Source organism: Rhincodon typus, chromosome 6 (assembly GCF_021869965.1).
Source record: "Rhincodon typus isolate 14 chromosome 6, sRhiTyp1.1, whole genome shotgun sequence".
NCBI classification, from domain to species: domain Eukaryota; kingdom Metazoa; phylum Chordata; class Chondrichthyes; order Orectolobiformes; family Rhincodontidae; genus Rhincodon; species Rhincodon typus.
In genome coordinates this window covers 39,987,520-40,003,028 of record NC_063337.1, presented here as the reverse complement: position 1 = coordinate 40,003,028, position 15,509 = coordinate 39,987,520, and the positions used below count along the sequence as shown (strand labels likewise).

General features: G+C 40.1%; 1 protein-coding gene across 1 annotated transcript in view; it reads right to left on the bottom strand.

Annotated features, from left to right (window-relative positions):
- Positions 1–404: 404 nt before the first annotated feature.
- The window catches only part of LOC109922528 (rho GTPase-activating protein 20-like), an 89,504-nt gene continuing 74,399 nt past the window's right edge, over positions 405–15,509 (bottom strand). The window contains 4 exon segments of the mRNA XM_048598461.1: positions 405–5,249; positions 7,013–7,130; positions 10,602–10,791; positions 14,455–14,564. Of these exon segments, the coding sequence (XP_048454418.1) occupies positions 3,439–5,249; positions 7,013–7,130; positions 10,602–10,791; positions 14,455–14,564 (2,229 nt within the window). The 3' untranslated portion in view covers positions 405–3,438.

Genomic DNA, 15,509 nt, shown 5'->3' with positions numbered 1-15,509 from the left:
TATATGAGGAGTGGCAAATGGTGTTGAGCATTGTGCAGTCATCGGTAAACATCCCCACTTCTAACTTTATGATGGAGAGAAGGTCATTGACGAAGCAGATGAAGATGGTTGGGCCTAGGACACTACCCTGAAAAGAACTCCTGCAGAGATGTCCTGGAACTGGGATGACTGACCTCCAACAACCACAACCATCTTCCTACATGCCAGGTATAACTCCAGCCAGCAGAGATTTTATCTCCTAATCCCCATTGATACCAGTTTTGGTAGAGCTCCTTGATGTCACACTTGGTCGAATGCGGTCTTGATGTCAAGGGCTGTCGCTCTCACCTCATCTCTGGAATTCAGCTCTTCTTGTCCACGTTTGAAGCAAGGCTGTAATGAGATCAAGAGCTGAGTGGCCCTGATGGCATCAGTGAGCAGGTAATTTCTGAGCAGATGCTGTTTGATAGCACTGTTGATGGCACCTTCCATCACCTTACTGATGATCGAGGGTAGGTTAGAGGAATATTAGCCAGATTGGATTTGTCCTGCTTTTGGTGTACAGGACAAACCTGGGCAATCTTCCACATTGTCAGGTAGATGCCAGTGTTGTAACAGTACTGGAAGAGCTTGGCTAGGGGAGTGGCAACTTCTGGCATACTAGTCTTCAGTACTATTGTTGGAATGTTGACAGGACCTTAAGTCTTCACAATATTCAGTGCCTCCAACCATTTCTTCATATCAAACAGAGTAAATAATATTGGATCAATACTGGCATCTGTGATTTTGGAAACCACTGGAGCAGGCCGAGACAGATCATCCACATAGCACTCATGATGAAGATTGCTGCGAATGCAAGCACTTTCTAAAATGATCATTATTCATGGGGAAGTGTTGGCAGTGATTTTTTTACAGGCTATTTGACCTCAGAAAATGTCATAGCCAGTTTTGTCCTTGCATGTATTTTATAAAAATAAGGAACAGATTGATTTATCCCTTTTGTAGCCCAGAGATACAACAGCCAATAGTAGCCCTCATACTGACACTGCAGTTGAGATCACATAGAATGGGAGTAATAGGCTTCATTTTCAGGACATTTTTAATTTGGAGCTGCCTTCAACGAGAGCACATACTGGAGAATTAGTAAGGTCAAGTCACTTGACTGAAAAAAATCACAACTGCCACAAATTCTGAGCATCTACACCTGTCAAGTGAGCTCAAAATCAGGAAAAGGCTTTTCAAACTAAATTTTATCTTCAATATATAGTAAAAACTAGTATTCAACTAAAGAGGGAGTTTAAAAAAGTAATTTCAATTGTTGTAATGCTCAAGTCCATCTTACACAGATAAAATAATGTAACAACTCAATATTAATGAAAATTAGTCTAATATCATTAGTAAGTCTTTTAGAAAGGAAATAAATATTACAATTTATGGACCACAAATTGTGCACTTTACAGTGACAATATTCACCTTTTAATAAATTTTTATAAGAATTATTTTATCATGTTATCTACATAATTTGATCTACAATATGTTGTAGCTGGTCAGTGACAATGGACCGCTTCCTGTAAAGTAGTCCCAGTGCACTGCTCACTGGTGCAGGGGTTCTCATTGAGAGGGACAGATGACAAGAAAATTTGAACAAGTCTATGCCAACAGAATCATGGAATTTTCTGGGAAAAGAAACAGTGCAATCAATTATTGGTTTCTTATTACAAAAAGTGCTTAATACAAGAAGAAAAATAGAAAGTGCTCAAAATCTGTAATAAATAGCCGGGTATAATGCAAAATTTCAGTCAGGAAGGTTCAGGTAAAAAAGAATGTAAATCTGTCATCCAATTAACCTCATTGTACAATATATCTAAACCTTGAGCAGCAAAGGGTAGGCTAAGAAATGAACTCATTATGATAGTATCATGAATTCAAACCATGGAAGTAATGAGAACTAACCCAGCAAGCATAAAGAACACAACGCAAACCAAACTGATAATTGTTTACATTGATTATTTTTCAGATTATGCATTTTCTCCACATCTACATGCCAATCAATATGATTGCCAGATTTTAAGAAGATTACATATGTTTGGTTAAATGAAATATATTATTTTATTTCTTTATTTTCGGCTTCAGTTTTCTCCTCATCAAGCATTGCTCCTTGGTTAATGGGTCAGACAAAAGGCAGCCAGCTCCCAGACTCTGAAAATTGTGCCAAATGCCAGAATTCAAGGATAATGTTATCTGATTGCTACTCTTACCTGTCAGGGTAACTAACCTTACCTATAGTCTCACAGCAACTCCTCCACTGCTATAATATAGACTACAAGCTTAACAATTGTGTGGAAATGTAAGGCAGAAACCCATTCCCAACTGTCCATACCTGGTGCATTGAATATCAACATATTTACTGCACTACCAAAAGTCAATCAAGTCTGAGTCTTCAGTGCACGCCACTAGTGGTGAGTGCTGGACAGTCTATGCTATATAGGAAGAAATGCTGAAGTTTCGGTCTTCGCTGTCTCAGACATATAGTTGGCATCACTTAGCAAAACAAGGTCACCAACCTTGAGGCCCTGTATGTGCTAATTCATTGCAAAAGTAACTACATCTGCACCGTCTTGGTCATGTTCATTGGGCCCATGATCTCATGGCTTTTGTATTTCTGTTATCGAGGACACCTGCAAATAAGAGAAGATGACAGATATTGATATCAACACCTGGAAGGCATTTGCTGATTGGCCTTGGAAGGGGAAGGGAGCTGAATCTTTTTGGAAAGTCATTGGAAGAAACACGAAATTACAAAAAGCTCAGCTTGCCAATTGAGGACTCAGAGGCCAGAGGTCAGTCAATCTTGCATCTTCTTGGTCATGCTCTTTCTCTGCAGCAAATGTGATAGAGACTATCAGGCCAGGGTGGAGGTCCTGAGTCTCACCAGGTGGTGCCTAACAGAGTTGACCACAACGGCACAAGCCATTATCTCAAAAGGTAAAAAGCTGCCACACAACATTGCTACCTTTCAATTTATACATTTTTCTATAGCCCAAATGATGGCTGTTGTTTCAGAGTGTGGAACTGGGAAACAATTTGATTGTTCATTTGTTCCAACTTTAATGTCGATTTCACGGCAGGCAAAGAGTGTCAGAGTTCTTTGCATATCCCATTTAGCAGCCGTTGGTTTCATAATATAATAGTCACTTTTAAACAACTTATTTTTTAAAATTGCAAATATATACATTTTTATCTTGCGGAGGACAAGATTTCATCATACAGACCTGTAAATATCAAAGCATACACAAAAGATCAAATATGGCATTGTCAAAAATGTACTTGCAGCTATTTAGACTACATGGTGAGAGCTATGTTGTAATAATGTTACATGGCAGTTTGAATTGAACCAGAGTTAACATATTTTCAAATAGTTTTGTGAAGAAGTAATAACACTATATCCAAACAAAGTCTTTACACATAAGACTCCTCGGAGAAAAATACTTGTTCGAAGTCTCCAAATTTCGGATCACTGCAGCACTTATTTTGCCATTTCTTCTTGCACTGTAGCACAGCATCAGTAACTTCTTGTTTTTTTATGAAATATTTCTCAGCATCGATCTGCAAAAAATAATCCTCAACTGCTTTAGCTGCACTATGGGAAAGAGCAGTGGAGCATGTCCCGTGAAACTCCTGCTCATTTGCATGTGGTCCACTTGTTGATGGAAATGGTTTCTTCTCCTGATGCACCCCATCCTTTTGCACAGGAAGATCTGTATTAGCTGCACTCTCACTGATTTCCCCAGGACTCCGAGTACCCATGTGAGCACAAGTTACCAATTCAGACAAGTGTGGATTAACTATTCTTTGGGAAAATTTCTCTCCCAGTGAGAATGAACGTGATTGTTGATGTGGTGTCGACTGAAGACATAACTTTGAATGTTGCCCATAAAAGATAGTCCGAGGTATTTGATCAATTTCTGGAGGGGTTTGATTTGCTGTACTCAACAGATGTGATCTGCAAGTAACAGAGCTATCGATGAGTTCTTGTGAATCACAATGTCCATGTTGGACTAAAAGCTTTGAAGACTGGACCATCACTCCTTTCCTTTTGACACCTGCACTTTGCAGAGGTGATCCAATTGGTTTCTGAAAGGACAGTGGATTGACCAATTGGCTTCTGTTCAACTTTTGAGCCACGTCTTCTGCAGCCACTGGAGAAACAGTTAACTTGCCATCGGCGAGTTCTTTATCTACAAAGAATGGTCCGTGCTTGCTTTTAAGCTTATATCCCCTCTCCTTCCTTTTAAGTGTCCAGCATCCACTTTTCTTCAGCCAGCTGTTGGAACGCAGAGTGACCGGGTCTTTCTCAATAATGCACTTAGAGATTTCTTCAGTCAAGTTGCAACTTCCCTTGGGTTTTTCTGTTGCGGTGGAGGTTGAAGTGATAGCTGTGCTATGACCCTGTATAGGAGACTGGAGACCAGAACAGTGCTTTAACATACTGGGGCTAGCTACCAATGCTGGGGGGCCTTTATGACCTTGCACGGCAGAACTGGATGTTGAGAAGTTTTCATCTAACACACAACATTCTGCATTACGTGTGAAAGCACTATCAGTTGAACTCATCGAGGAGCCTGATGGTGAAGTGCCAGGTGAGGACAAACTGGAGCTGATAGTCTTTGAAGTGACATTAAGTTTGAGTGGTGGAGGTGGCTGAAGTCGGCTACTGCTGTGCAACACCTTCTGAGCAACTTTGTGGCTTCCATTGTTAGATGTTTCCTGGTCAATACCCTTGTGCAAACTGCAGTTTATGAGTTTCTGGTCCTCAATCTGTAGCATCTGCAATTGCGCAAGGTAGTTGTCATCTGAATGAGTCATGGTAGCATCATAGCTAGCTTTACGAATCACAGTGTCACGATTCTGACAACATTGAGTAAATTGTGAAGCAGGAGGAAATATATTGGGCTCTGAACACCGTCTGTATCTTCTGGAACCTGCAAGCCTTCTGTCAGTAGCATAGTCATAAATGTTAGAGTCCAGGAGGTCATTCTCAGAAAATGGACAGCTCACACTTCTACTTTGGGAGGCTAGAACTTGTACATGACTTCCTTCATCCTCAGGTTGTTCAAGATCACAGTCACTCCAGGTCAGAACAGAGTCCCTACTTCGATTGTCTTGGTTTCTCTTTGACATCAGGTTAGATAGTGGGGAATCAGTATCATTATTGAGCTCATTTTCCAGACTATCATAAGAGGAGTCATGCATTTGAAATGAAGAGAGATCTGCAAGAGGAAGCAAAAAATATCTTTTATCTGATACAACATGGTCAGACATCAGGATAAAATTATTTGGCTCTAAAAGACCCAACCTTTTTAATTGACTAACTCAAAAATTCAATTTCACACATCTCCCCATCCACCCTAACTTTAATTCCTTCCTGAAATAATTTGCTAAATCCAGTCAATGGGGTTTCCAGTTAGTTTATTTTAACAAGCCAATTGTTGTTTGGATAAACAGATTGCTTCCAACTTCTCATTTCTAAATATGGCCCTGAGTATTTGAGCCCTCCACAAAAGTAAACAATCTGTTTAGATCAATTTTGTCAGCATTCCTTATGATTTTTAAACTCTCAAATAACATTGATCTTTTTTTCCAGCAAATAAAGAACGTGCTATTATAAATCACTTTTCACATTCTCAGGTGTCCCAAAATGCATCAGTGCGAATGAAGGTTTTCCTCAAATGCAGTCACTGCTACAATACAGGGAAATACAGCAGCTAACATGTACATTGCAAGTTGGTGAAATAACTGAGCAACCGGTTTTACTTGTTTTCACTGAGGATTCACATAATGTCATGGAATCTTGTGCATCCATCTTACTGGACAATTATTGTCTCAGTTTAACATATCTGATAGACAGATCCTTTATAAAAGTGTAGGACCCACTCACTGCACTGCAGTGTCAGTTTAGATTACGTGCTTGATTCACTGAAATGGAAGTTAAACCCATTGCCTTCTCATTCAAGAGGTAAAAGTGTTATCAAAGTTATATAAACAAGATTTCATATTTTCTGATCAAAGCAGTATAAGTTCACATATTATCAACATTTATGATAGGTTTACCTACAGCCAACACTTAGTTCTAATTTATGGAACATTACATTTGTTACAAGAGACTTTCTATACATAGGCTTGTGTTTTACCTATTGAAGTAAATAATTCTAGCTCTCTAGATTCCCAAGGTAAAGAAGGAACAAACATGGTGGCACAGTGGCTCAGTGGTTAGCACTGCTGCCTCACAGCTCCAGGGATCTGGGTTCAATTCCACCCTCGGGCAACTGTCTGTGTGGAGTTTACACGTTCTCCCTGTGTCTGCGTGGGGTTCCTCTGGGCGCTCCAATTTCCTCCCACAGTCCAAAGATGTGCAGGTTGGTATAATGCCCAGGGATGTTTCGGTTAGGTGGGTTAGACATGGGGAAAAATGTAGGGGAATTGGTCTGGGTGGGATGCTCTTTGGAGAGGTGGTGTGGACTTGTTGGGCTGAATGGCCTATCTCCACACTGTAGGTATGAATCTATGATTTCTAACAGAACTGCAACTATAGAATCAGCATTCAAATTTTGCTAGCTTCCTCTTTCTTAGGAGTAAAATTGAGCTTTAGCAATGAACACCATCATTTAAGTATCTTCTGGTCATCTAGTTAATTTTACATCAATTACTTTGGGGAGGCACTTGTTGTTGGTACACTGAGTAATCCTATTAAAAACAGACACATTCAGATATGTGATTTATAAGCAAACCCATATTTTCTACGACATAAAAATAACTTTAAGTTGACTTGTAATAAATGTGATTGCTTGTCTGTTTTCTATACATTTATGGCATAAGGTAGTTCAGTAAAAATATTCTTCAACATTGTATAGGCTCATGTGGAGGGAACAAAAAAAAAAATCAGTGAATATTTGCAGTTTGATTGTGATCCTTGGTCAAAATGGACATTCATTTTATAGTTTAAATATTGTTGACAAGATAACAATGTCTTCACCTGAACCATCATCTCTTTCTTCACATTTCCTTGATGAGAACACTCCAAAAGGGGTCATGAAACCATCTCCAAAGATCTTGCAGCAGTTTTCAATTAGAAACTGCACAAACAGTGCAACCTACAGAACGAGATAGGCCAGAAGTGTGAGTTCATTGTTGTAAAATTCTGTTCCAAGAACTCATGCTGGCATCACATGCTTTGCTTTGTCAGCAATCAGATGACGGCAGGACACAGAGCATCTGCATGGAGTCAAATGTGCAATTGTTCTGTCTTTTGCAAAAGTAGGAAGGTGGTGTAGCAGATGTGGCACGTCCCTTCAAGCCACAATATGAAACTTGGAGCAAAGTCAAACCAAATGCTGTTAACCCACACATTCGTCCCTAGTAGAACTGTACAAAAACAAGTAGAGAATTCCTGGAAAAAATATTTTAGTTGGCTTGCTTCAAAATATAGATACTTGAAATCCCAAAGCAATTTAAGGCTAACCATGCAAACATTAAACTTCCTTCTCAGAGTTTTGTGTCTTTATAATGTTGAACAGCTGAAATAGGGAATCTTTCATGATATGCAGGTTGGTGAACAATATCCAATAATCAATGTATTTTTTTCAAATTCATGTAATGGAGGTAAAATCCAACTTTGGCAAGGACTTGGGTAATAACAGACTGGCTATATATTTTACAGCCATCCCACTACTTCAAAAAGGTGCAGGCAGGGCCTCTCTCTGGATTGTAGGACTGCGTTCAGCACTAATGTAGGATTGCTCTGTAGTACACAGTCACTCTGTCGCTTTAATAGTCTATCAACTGCAATGAAAAGGAAAACTATGTCAGATGCACAAGCAGTGGTGACCAACAAGCTTGTTTTCTTTCAGTTCCATAGTTGAAGTAAACTCTCGTTTATTTCCCCCAAAGACAATTTTAAATTATGACACTTGATTGAATTAACCTCGTAGTAGTGAGATAATCAGAATATTGACCATCACCTCCTTTATTTTCCTGGAGATGCTAACCTGCATGAGTTTACAATTGTAGAACTATAGAGTTTCAAATATTGGAAACACATGTACACTACGGGGTCAGTCATGTGTGACTTAAGTGATCCTATACTGTAGCAGTAGACTTACACACAGACCTAGGTTATTTAAGCTGTCTAATGCTATTGGAGCAGAGCAATGTTCCTGTACTGTTAGAGCGGGCAGTGCACCTGTACCAATAGAGCATTGTACTTTTTAATGGAAAGTGGGCTCACTGGCTGGGCCAGCATATTGCACATTTATAGCTGCCTGTGAGAAGTTGATGGTGAGCTGTCTTCTTGAAACACTGCAGTAAACTTGGCATAGATAACCATAACATGCTGTTAGGGAGGGAGTTCCTGTAGGAACAGTAATAGGTTTCCAAGTCCAATGGTGAGCAGTTTGGAGGGAACTTGCAGGTGGTGGTATTCCTATGTATATGCTGCCCTTGTCCTTCGAGATGGAAGTGGTCATGGGCTTGGAAAGTGCTGTCTGAGGAGACTTGGTGAATTTCTGCAGTACAACTTGCAGATAGTACACACTGCTGCTACTGAGCACTGGTAGTGGAGGAACTGGATGTTTATGTACAAGGTGCCAATCGAGCAGGCTGCATTGACCTGAAGAGCATTGTTCATGCAGGCAACTAGGGAATTTTCCATTACCACTCTGATATATGCCTCTTAAATAGGGAGTACACTTCAGGGAGTCAGGAAGTGAGTTACTTGTTGCAGCAGTCCTAGCCTCTGACCTGCTGTTGTATTTATATGGCTAGTCCAGTTCAGTTGCTGGTTAATGCCCACCTCCAAGGGTTGATAGATGGGTCACTAAATGTCAAAGGGTGATGGTTATACTTTCTATTCTTGGAGATGGTATTTGCTTGGCACTTGTGTGGCACAAATGTTACTTGCCAATTATTGGCCCAAACCTTGATATTGAGGTAAATGAAGGTAGTTAGGGTAAAATGCTGCAGTATTCATGATTTTCGATATACTGTTGGGACCAATAATTCCAATGCTTTAACTGGCAAGTAAATGGGAACATGAGCAGATTAGTTGTGGCTTAAATTTTTCCTTTACTTGTGCCTTACAGCTGAGAATTTCTTGGTTGGAATCATCTTCTTTCACTAATTGCTGCTTTCTCCATGGGAAGAGATCATACAGTGTGGAGCTGGAGGAAGACAGCAGGCCAGGCAGTATCAGAAGAGCAGCAAAGTTGATGTTTCCTTCTTTAGAAACAGTCTGGGGGAAGGGAGCTCAGAAATAGAGAAAGGAGGGGTGGGGCAGGGGAAGGTAGGTGGGATGGTGATAGGTGAGTGCAGGTAGCGAGTGGTGGGGATTGGTCAGTGAGGTGGGAGTGGCAGACAGGTGGGAGAGATGATGGGCAGGTTGTGTCAGATCAAGGAGGCAGGGATGAGAGGGAGGGTTAGTCATGGGATGAGGCCGGGGGGAGGGAGATTTTGAAACTGGTAAAATCCACATTTAGGCCATTGGCCTGTAGGCTCCTGAGGCGAAATATGAGGTGTTGATCTTCCAGTTTCCGGGTGGTGTCATTGTGACACTGGAGGAGGCCCAATATGGACATGTCACCTAGGGAGTGGGAGTGGGAGTGGGAGGGGGAGTTAAAATGGGTCACGACCAGAAGGTGTTGTTGTTTGTCATGAACAGAGCACAGGTGCTCTACAAAGTGATCTCCGAGCCTCCACTTGGTCTCACTGATGTAGAAGAGGTCACATCAGCTGCAGGGATGCAGTAGACCACATTGGTCAATGTGCAGGCTTCTTTACAGGGCAATATTATCCGAGGAGTAGGCATCAATAATTACATCCCCTTTAAGTAATTTCACTGCTCCAGAGCAGTCAATAGAGGGTGCTGATTATCCAAATACCTGGAAAGTGCTATAAAAGCAGAATTAAATATCAGCTCCTTCAGCTACCACCCAGAGAAGCTGCAGTGCTTTAGCATCATTAATGTGATGAAATTAAGTGAACACACTGAATTACGGGACAAGACTTAAAACTTATTGAAATAATTCAACATAACATGTCACTTTTCTCCCCCCATGTGGAAACATATCCAAAGCCAGTCCTTTGCCATGTTATGTTAAAAGAATTAATGTATTGAAACATATTGAAGAGAGACTTGACCGATAAGATGAATGAACTGAAACAAGTATATTTTATGTTTATATATTATGTAAAATTAAATCAGGGACAGAATTGAGTGTACTTATTCTATTCAAAAGAACAGTGAGGGCCTTCTTTTTTTAAAAATGATGTAATCAGTTTTCCCTCTATGTTCCTAATAGTAATATTGAGTCAACCTTTTACAAGCAATGTGACACAAAAAAAAAGTGTCAACTGACCTCAGTATTAAATAAAACAGGGCTCCAATATATATACATTAGAAGATCAACATAAATAAATGCAGACATTGAGGATTTGGTAAAATGGTTAAACAATCTTGTACACTCCAAGCACAGCATAGTTTGGAACATTTTACACAAAGTTTTCACCATGAAGTTTGTGCATCACACCATCTTGTAATCACCTGACTGTTGGCAGTAACTACATCTCACCTTTTTTGTTGACTCGCTGTCTATTTCAGGACTGCAGGGTGAGGGAGGCCACAAGATGCTGGGTGCTATGCAGACTGCCAAGTTAAATGCGTTCATCTGGTTTTCCTCAGCCTGCTGCTCAATGTTGTGAAGCACTCTAAATACATGATGTAGGAGGAGGGTATTGAGTTTTGGAAGTTGCTCCAACAATCTAGAGAAAATGAGAAGGTAAACAGAATGTTGAAAGACTCTGATGACACTGCCACTTTAGGGAAGGCAAGAAGTGCTAACTTTCTTTTGATCAATGATTTATCCCCCCATCCACCCCCAACTTTCTAGTAGAGATGTGGAGTTCCTTCACTAGAAGAATGAATGATTCTGGAAATTGTTCTTATATTTGATGACTTTATTTGGCTTGGGAATACTGATTTCCAATCTTACAGAGAAATAACTTTGCAATCAAAAGTTCAACAATGGGGACAGCAAAACTAAATGACCAAAATCAGGCAAAATTATGGCTCGCAATTCTTTTCTCAGGCATGTTATGGATTCTCGCCAGTGTGAAATCTTGGAATCACACAGATACCAGTGTGTCTCTTTTCAATTGCAGTCAGAATGGTGTCTCATTATTACAAAAATAATTGTCAATTTGCTGTAAAGACAAAAATTAAAATATTCAAGAACCTCCCCTCTTAGTGCCATTGGAGTTTATTGTTGTTGGGTTAATATTTTTATATATTGAATCACTACGGTTACATTTAAAAGTTGAGATAACCCAAAATCTATTAGGTATTAAAATTGCTCAGAGGACCTTCTCAAAACTCTTAATCAGTGGAAAAAAAATCATACTGAAAGTACTATGATCTAATTGCAGCACTTATTGCACCTGCAGATGGCAATAGGATAAAATTTCTTTTTAAAATTGTTAAATTTCCATCTAACCTTTAATGCTAAAATGGCTGCAACATTGTATATTGAGAATCAATATCAGAGAAAAAAAACTAGCTGAATCTCCTTTCAGTTCCAGGGCACCAGATGTCATTGGGAAGCAACTTGTTACAGTAGCCTGTAGCCGTGTAGTTATGAATAAAGTGTATCTAAGATCTCAGAGCTCCTTTAACATAAGCCTCTTGCACATCCCCAGGTTTCATCACTTCATCATTGGCCACTGTATCTTTCAGTTCATTCCAAATCTCGACGCTTCTCTCCATCTCTTCCCAAAGATGTTCCTTTCAGTCATACTTCCTAACATCACACACGGTATGTAGCTGGTGTCAGACTTTGTTTGATAACACTACGTGAATCACCTTGAGGTGTTTTTAACAAGTTAAAGGCAATTTGTTGTTATTAAAGTGTAAAAGTGATAGCTGAACAATTTACAAATATTTTGTTCTTTTCTGGACTGACTCCCATTTCCCTGCAGCTGCTGTCTTCTCTTTGCAATCATAGGGATTCAAATCATTCTCTTTCATTGTTCGATTTTAGTAGCTGACGACCCAATCATTTGCTCCAACTGACCCTTGATTCGTCTTCTGCCTGCTCATCTAAACAACCGAATTCTTTTTCCCATGCATACACAGTTCAATTTGGAAGGCTGATTTAAATTCAGCAACTGTTTGCTAAATTTCCCAGAGCTCAGAAAACCCAAAAGTTAAAATGGAGATGGAAAGCAACTGGAGAAATGAGGCACTTCCTTAGGGCCTTCAAGCAATCTTCTGACTTGCCTTCTGCCAATTGTAGTTCCTACTCATTGCAGAAATAGGCCAGCATATCCGTCCACCAACCTCAAATCCACCCTTTCCCAAAAAGCCAGGATTGTTCCCACAACTCACTGTAATCTTCTGCCTGGCAACTGACCATACATTCCATCTGACCAACTGCCGAGCAGGATACAAAAACAAAAGCATGATAATGGGGTCCTACGTTTAGCTTCAGAACAGGAGCTCTGTGTCCCTAAGATTTTTGAAACTCCCCCTGAATCTGCATTCCCCATTGTGGGGCCTTCAGATACATACTGAATTTAGCTATTCAGTTTACGACCAACCTTAACTAAATGTTCTCAATAGCATTAAAATATTTAATATTTCAGACTTCAATCTTTTCTTTGATTACTTATATGCTACCAATTCAAATGCATGGATAAACAACCCAGAGAAATGATTTTTTAATCCTACCAACAATTAGGCAATGTAAGTTCATTTCACAAAATAACTCTTCATTAAAAGGTGACATCAGCCATGGTGAGAATGTAACTACTAGCTTGTTAGTAACATTTGGTTCACTGGTGACTGTATGGAAGAAATCCTGCCTGCCCGACCTATATGAGATTCCAGATTCACAGCAAATCTGTGGACTCTTTAATACCCTTACTAAACAATCACAAAAACATGAAAAAAATAAAACAGAACTGACCACCTAGCATCATCCTAGGTATTAGAATTAAACACAACAAAGGCACACCTGCCCAATAACCCCTGCAAAGTCCATCATTGCAAGAATTCTTCAGGATAATGTACATGGCCCAAACAACATCAGCTGCTTCAATGATCCTCTCTCCACTTTAAAGGTCAAAACTCAGGATATTCATTGCTGATTGCACAATTTGCTGTTCCATTCAGAAGTGCTCAGAAATGGAGCAGTCCATGCCCACATGTGGCAAAACTTGGATGACATTCAGGCATGGCTGATAGGTGGAAAATAATGTTCAGTGTCCATCTCTGTTAACAAAGAATCTAATCACCTAGACTTGACAGTAAATGGCATTACTATATATGAGGTCCTTACCATTAATATCCTGGAGAACACCAGAAGTTTAACTGGAAAAACTCATTAATACAGTGGCTAAAGGATTCGGTTATAGGTTTGGTAATAATGTGGAAAATTACTAGCCTCCTGACTCACTAAGACCTGCCTACCATTTACTACACACAAAACAAATAGTGTGAAGGAATATTCTGAGATAACTCACCTTTACTGGCTCCATCCCCGCCTCTTTGACCTGTCTGTCTCCTCTCCACCTATCTTCTCCTCTATCCTTCTTCTATCCGCCTCCCCGTCTCTCCCTATTTATTTCAGAAACACCTTCCCCCCCCCCATTTCTGAAGAAGGGTCTAGGCCCGAAACATCAGCTTTCCTGCTCCCCTGATCCTGCTTGGCCTGCTGTGTTCATCCAGCTCTACACCTTGTTATCTCAGATTCTCTAGCATCTGCAGTTCCTACTATCTCTGAAGGAATATTCCCTTGCATTAAGAGCAGTTCCAACAACATTCAAAAAAAAAAACTTGGCACATTATTTGACTGGCATCCCATCCACCAGCAGCACCCCATGGCTGCAGCATGAGCTGTCACAATGATACACTACAGTACTTCCCAAATCCACAAACTCTACCACCTCGAAGGATAAGAGCAACAGGACAAGGGTACACCATGTCTTTCTGCAAATCACACACACTGTCTTGGAAATACATAGATTACTTTCAACATCACTACATCAAAATGTTGGAACTTGCTCCCTATTAGCAATGTTGGGGGGACCTTATCACATGAGCTGCAAGACAACTGCTCACCACTACATTTTTGAGGGAATTAAGGATGGGAAACAAATGCCAGCTACTCCCATGAATGGGTAATTAAACAAAATTATTGGGCTGTGCTTTAAGTGAATGATTGGCTGTTTTCTGTGTGTTGTGGTTGTGAGAAGAAAGGGTTATTTTTGGCTGTAATACAGCTTTTGTCTGTGCCCCATCCCCCACAGCTTCTGATATCTTATAGTCCTTTGGCCTCCTTGTGTCTGCTTCACTGCTTTCAAGATGTACCAGCTTCCTCTGAAGCTGTACATTACCAATACAATGTTCCACTGAATACTTTAACCAACCTTTGAATTTCCTTTATCTTCTCCTCATGACTTCTCTTTTCTACTGCTGCCAGCCAATCATCATAGAGGTCTGAAGTAAAGATGCTTCCAGGAATATTCCGAAGGAAGTCCTGAATTTGCAATAGACAAACAGGTGTCCATGAAGCAAATGAACTGAAAGTTAAATATAACAGCCCTAAATGTTTCATGTTATGGAGATTTTCAAAGCGGCCAACAATGTTTAAAGCAAGTAATGCCGATAAATCAAAGCTCAATACGACAGTTCTCAGCAATAGATGGGGTGCCTGCTGCTGATATGTCCAGTTCAAAATTGTACTTTGAATTATTTCTGCTCGGCTGTTTAGTGACATCTGAAGCAGCTTATTCCTTCCTGGGAGGTGGACCAGCAGTTAGACATCAATTTCCTGAGCTCAATTAAAATGCGTTTCGTCTGGTAAATCTGGAGATATTTTAGTATTTGTCATATAGACTTAGTCATGGAACCTTGTCCCTCCCAAATGGAAATGGCTGTACACTTTGTATACCCTGGTAGAGTAATTAACAAAGGTTTTGCACTGAGTGAAGTATTGTTGGTCCAAGGAAGGGAAAAGTCAAATATGGTACCTGCTTCCCATCAGTACAAACAGAATCTTACTGAAGAGTGTGCATACATGAATAGGAGGTGAAAGTACAATTAGATACTGCTGTCAAATATCCACAGTCCAATAGCCTGTCAAGTCTCTCTTGAAGATTGGTTATTTGCTTAAGGTATTGGAGAATTGCTGCCAATATAATTGAATTCCAGAAGCAATTATAAAATTCAAGAGCGAGGGGGGAAAATTGAAAAATCTAGGGGTTTGACAGTTTCTCATTTTATGAGAAAAATACAATCCTCTACCAGACACTAACACAGGTTATAGAGACAAGGTATAGAGCTGGATGAACACAGCAGGCCAAGCAGCATCAGAGGAGCAGGAAGGCTTTTCAGAGATAGTAGGAACTGCAGATGCTGGAGAATCTGAGATAACAAGGTGTAGAGCTGGATGAACACAGCAGGCCAAGATGCTGCTTGGCCT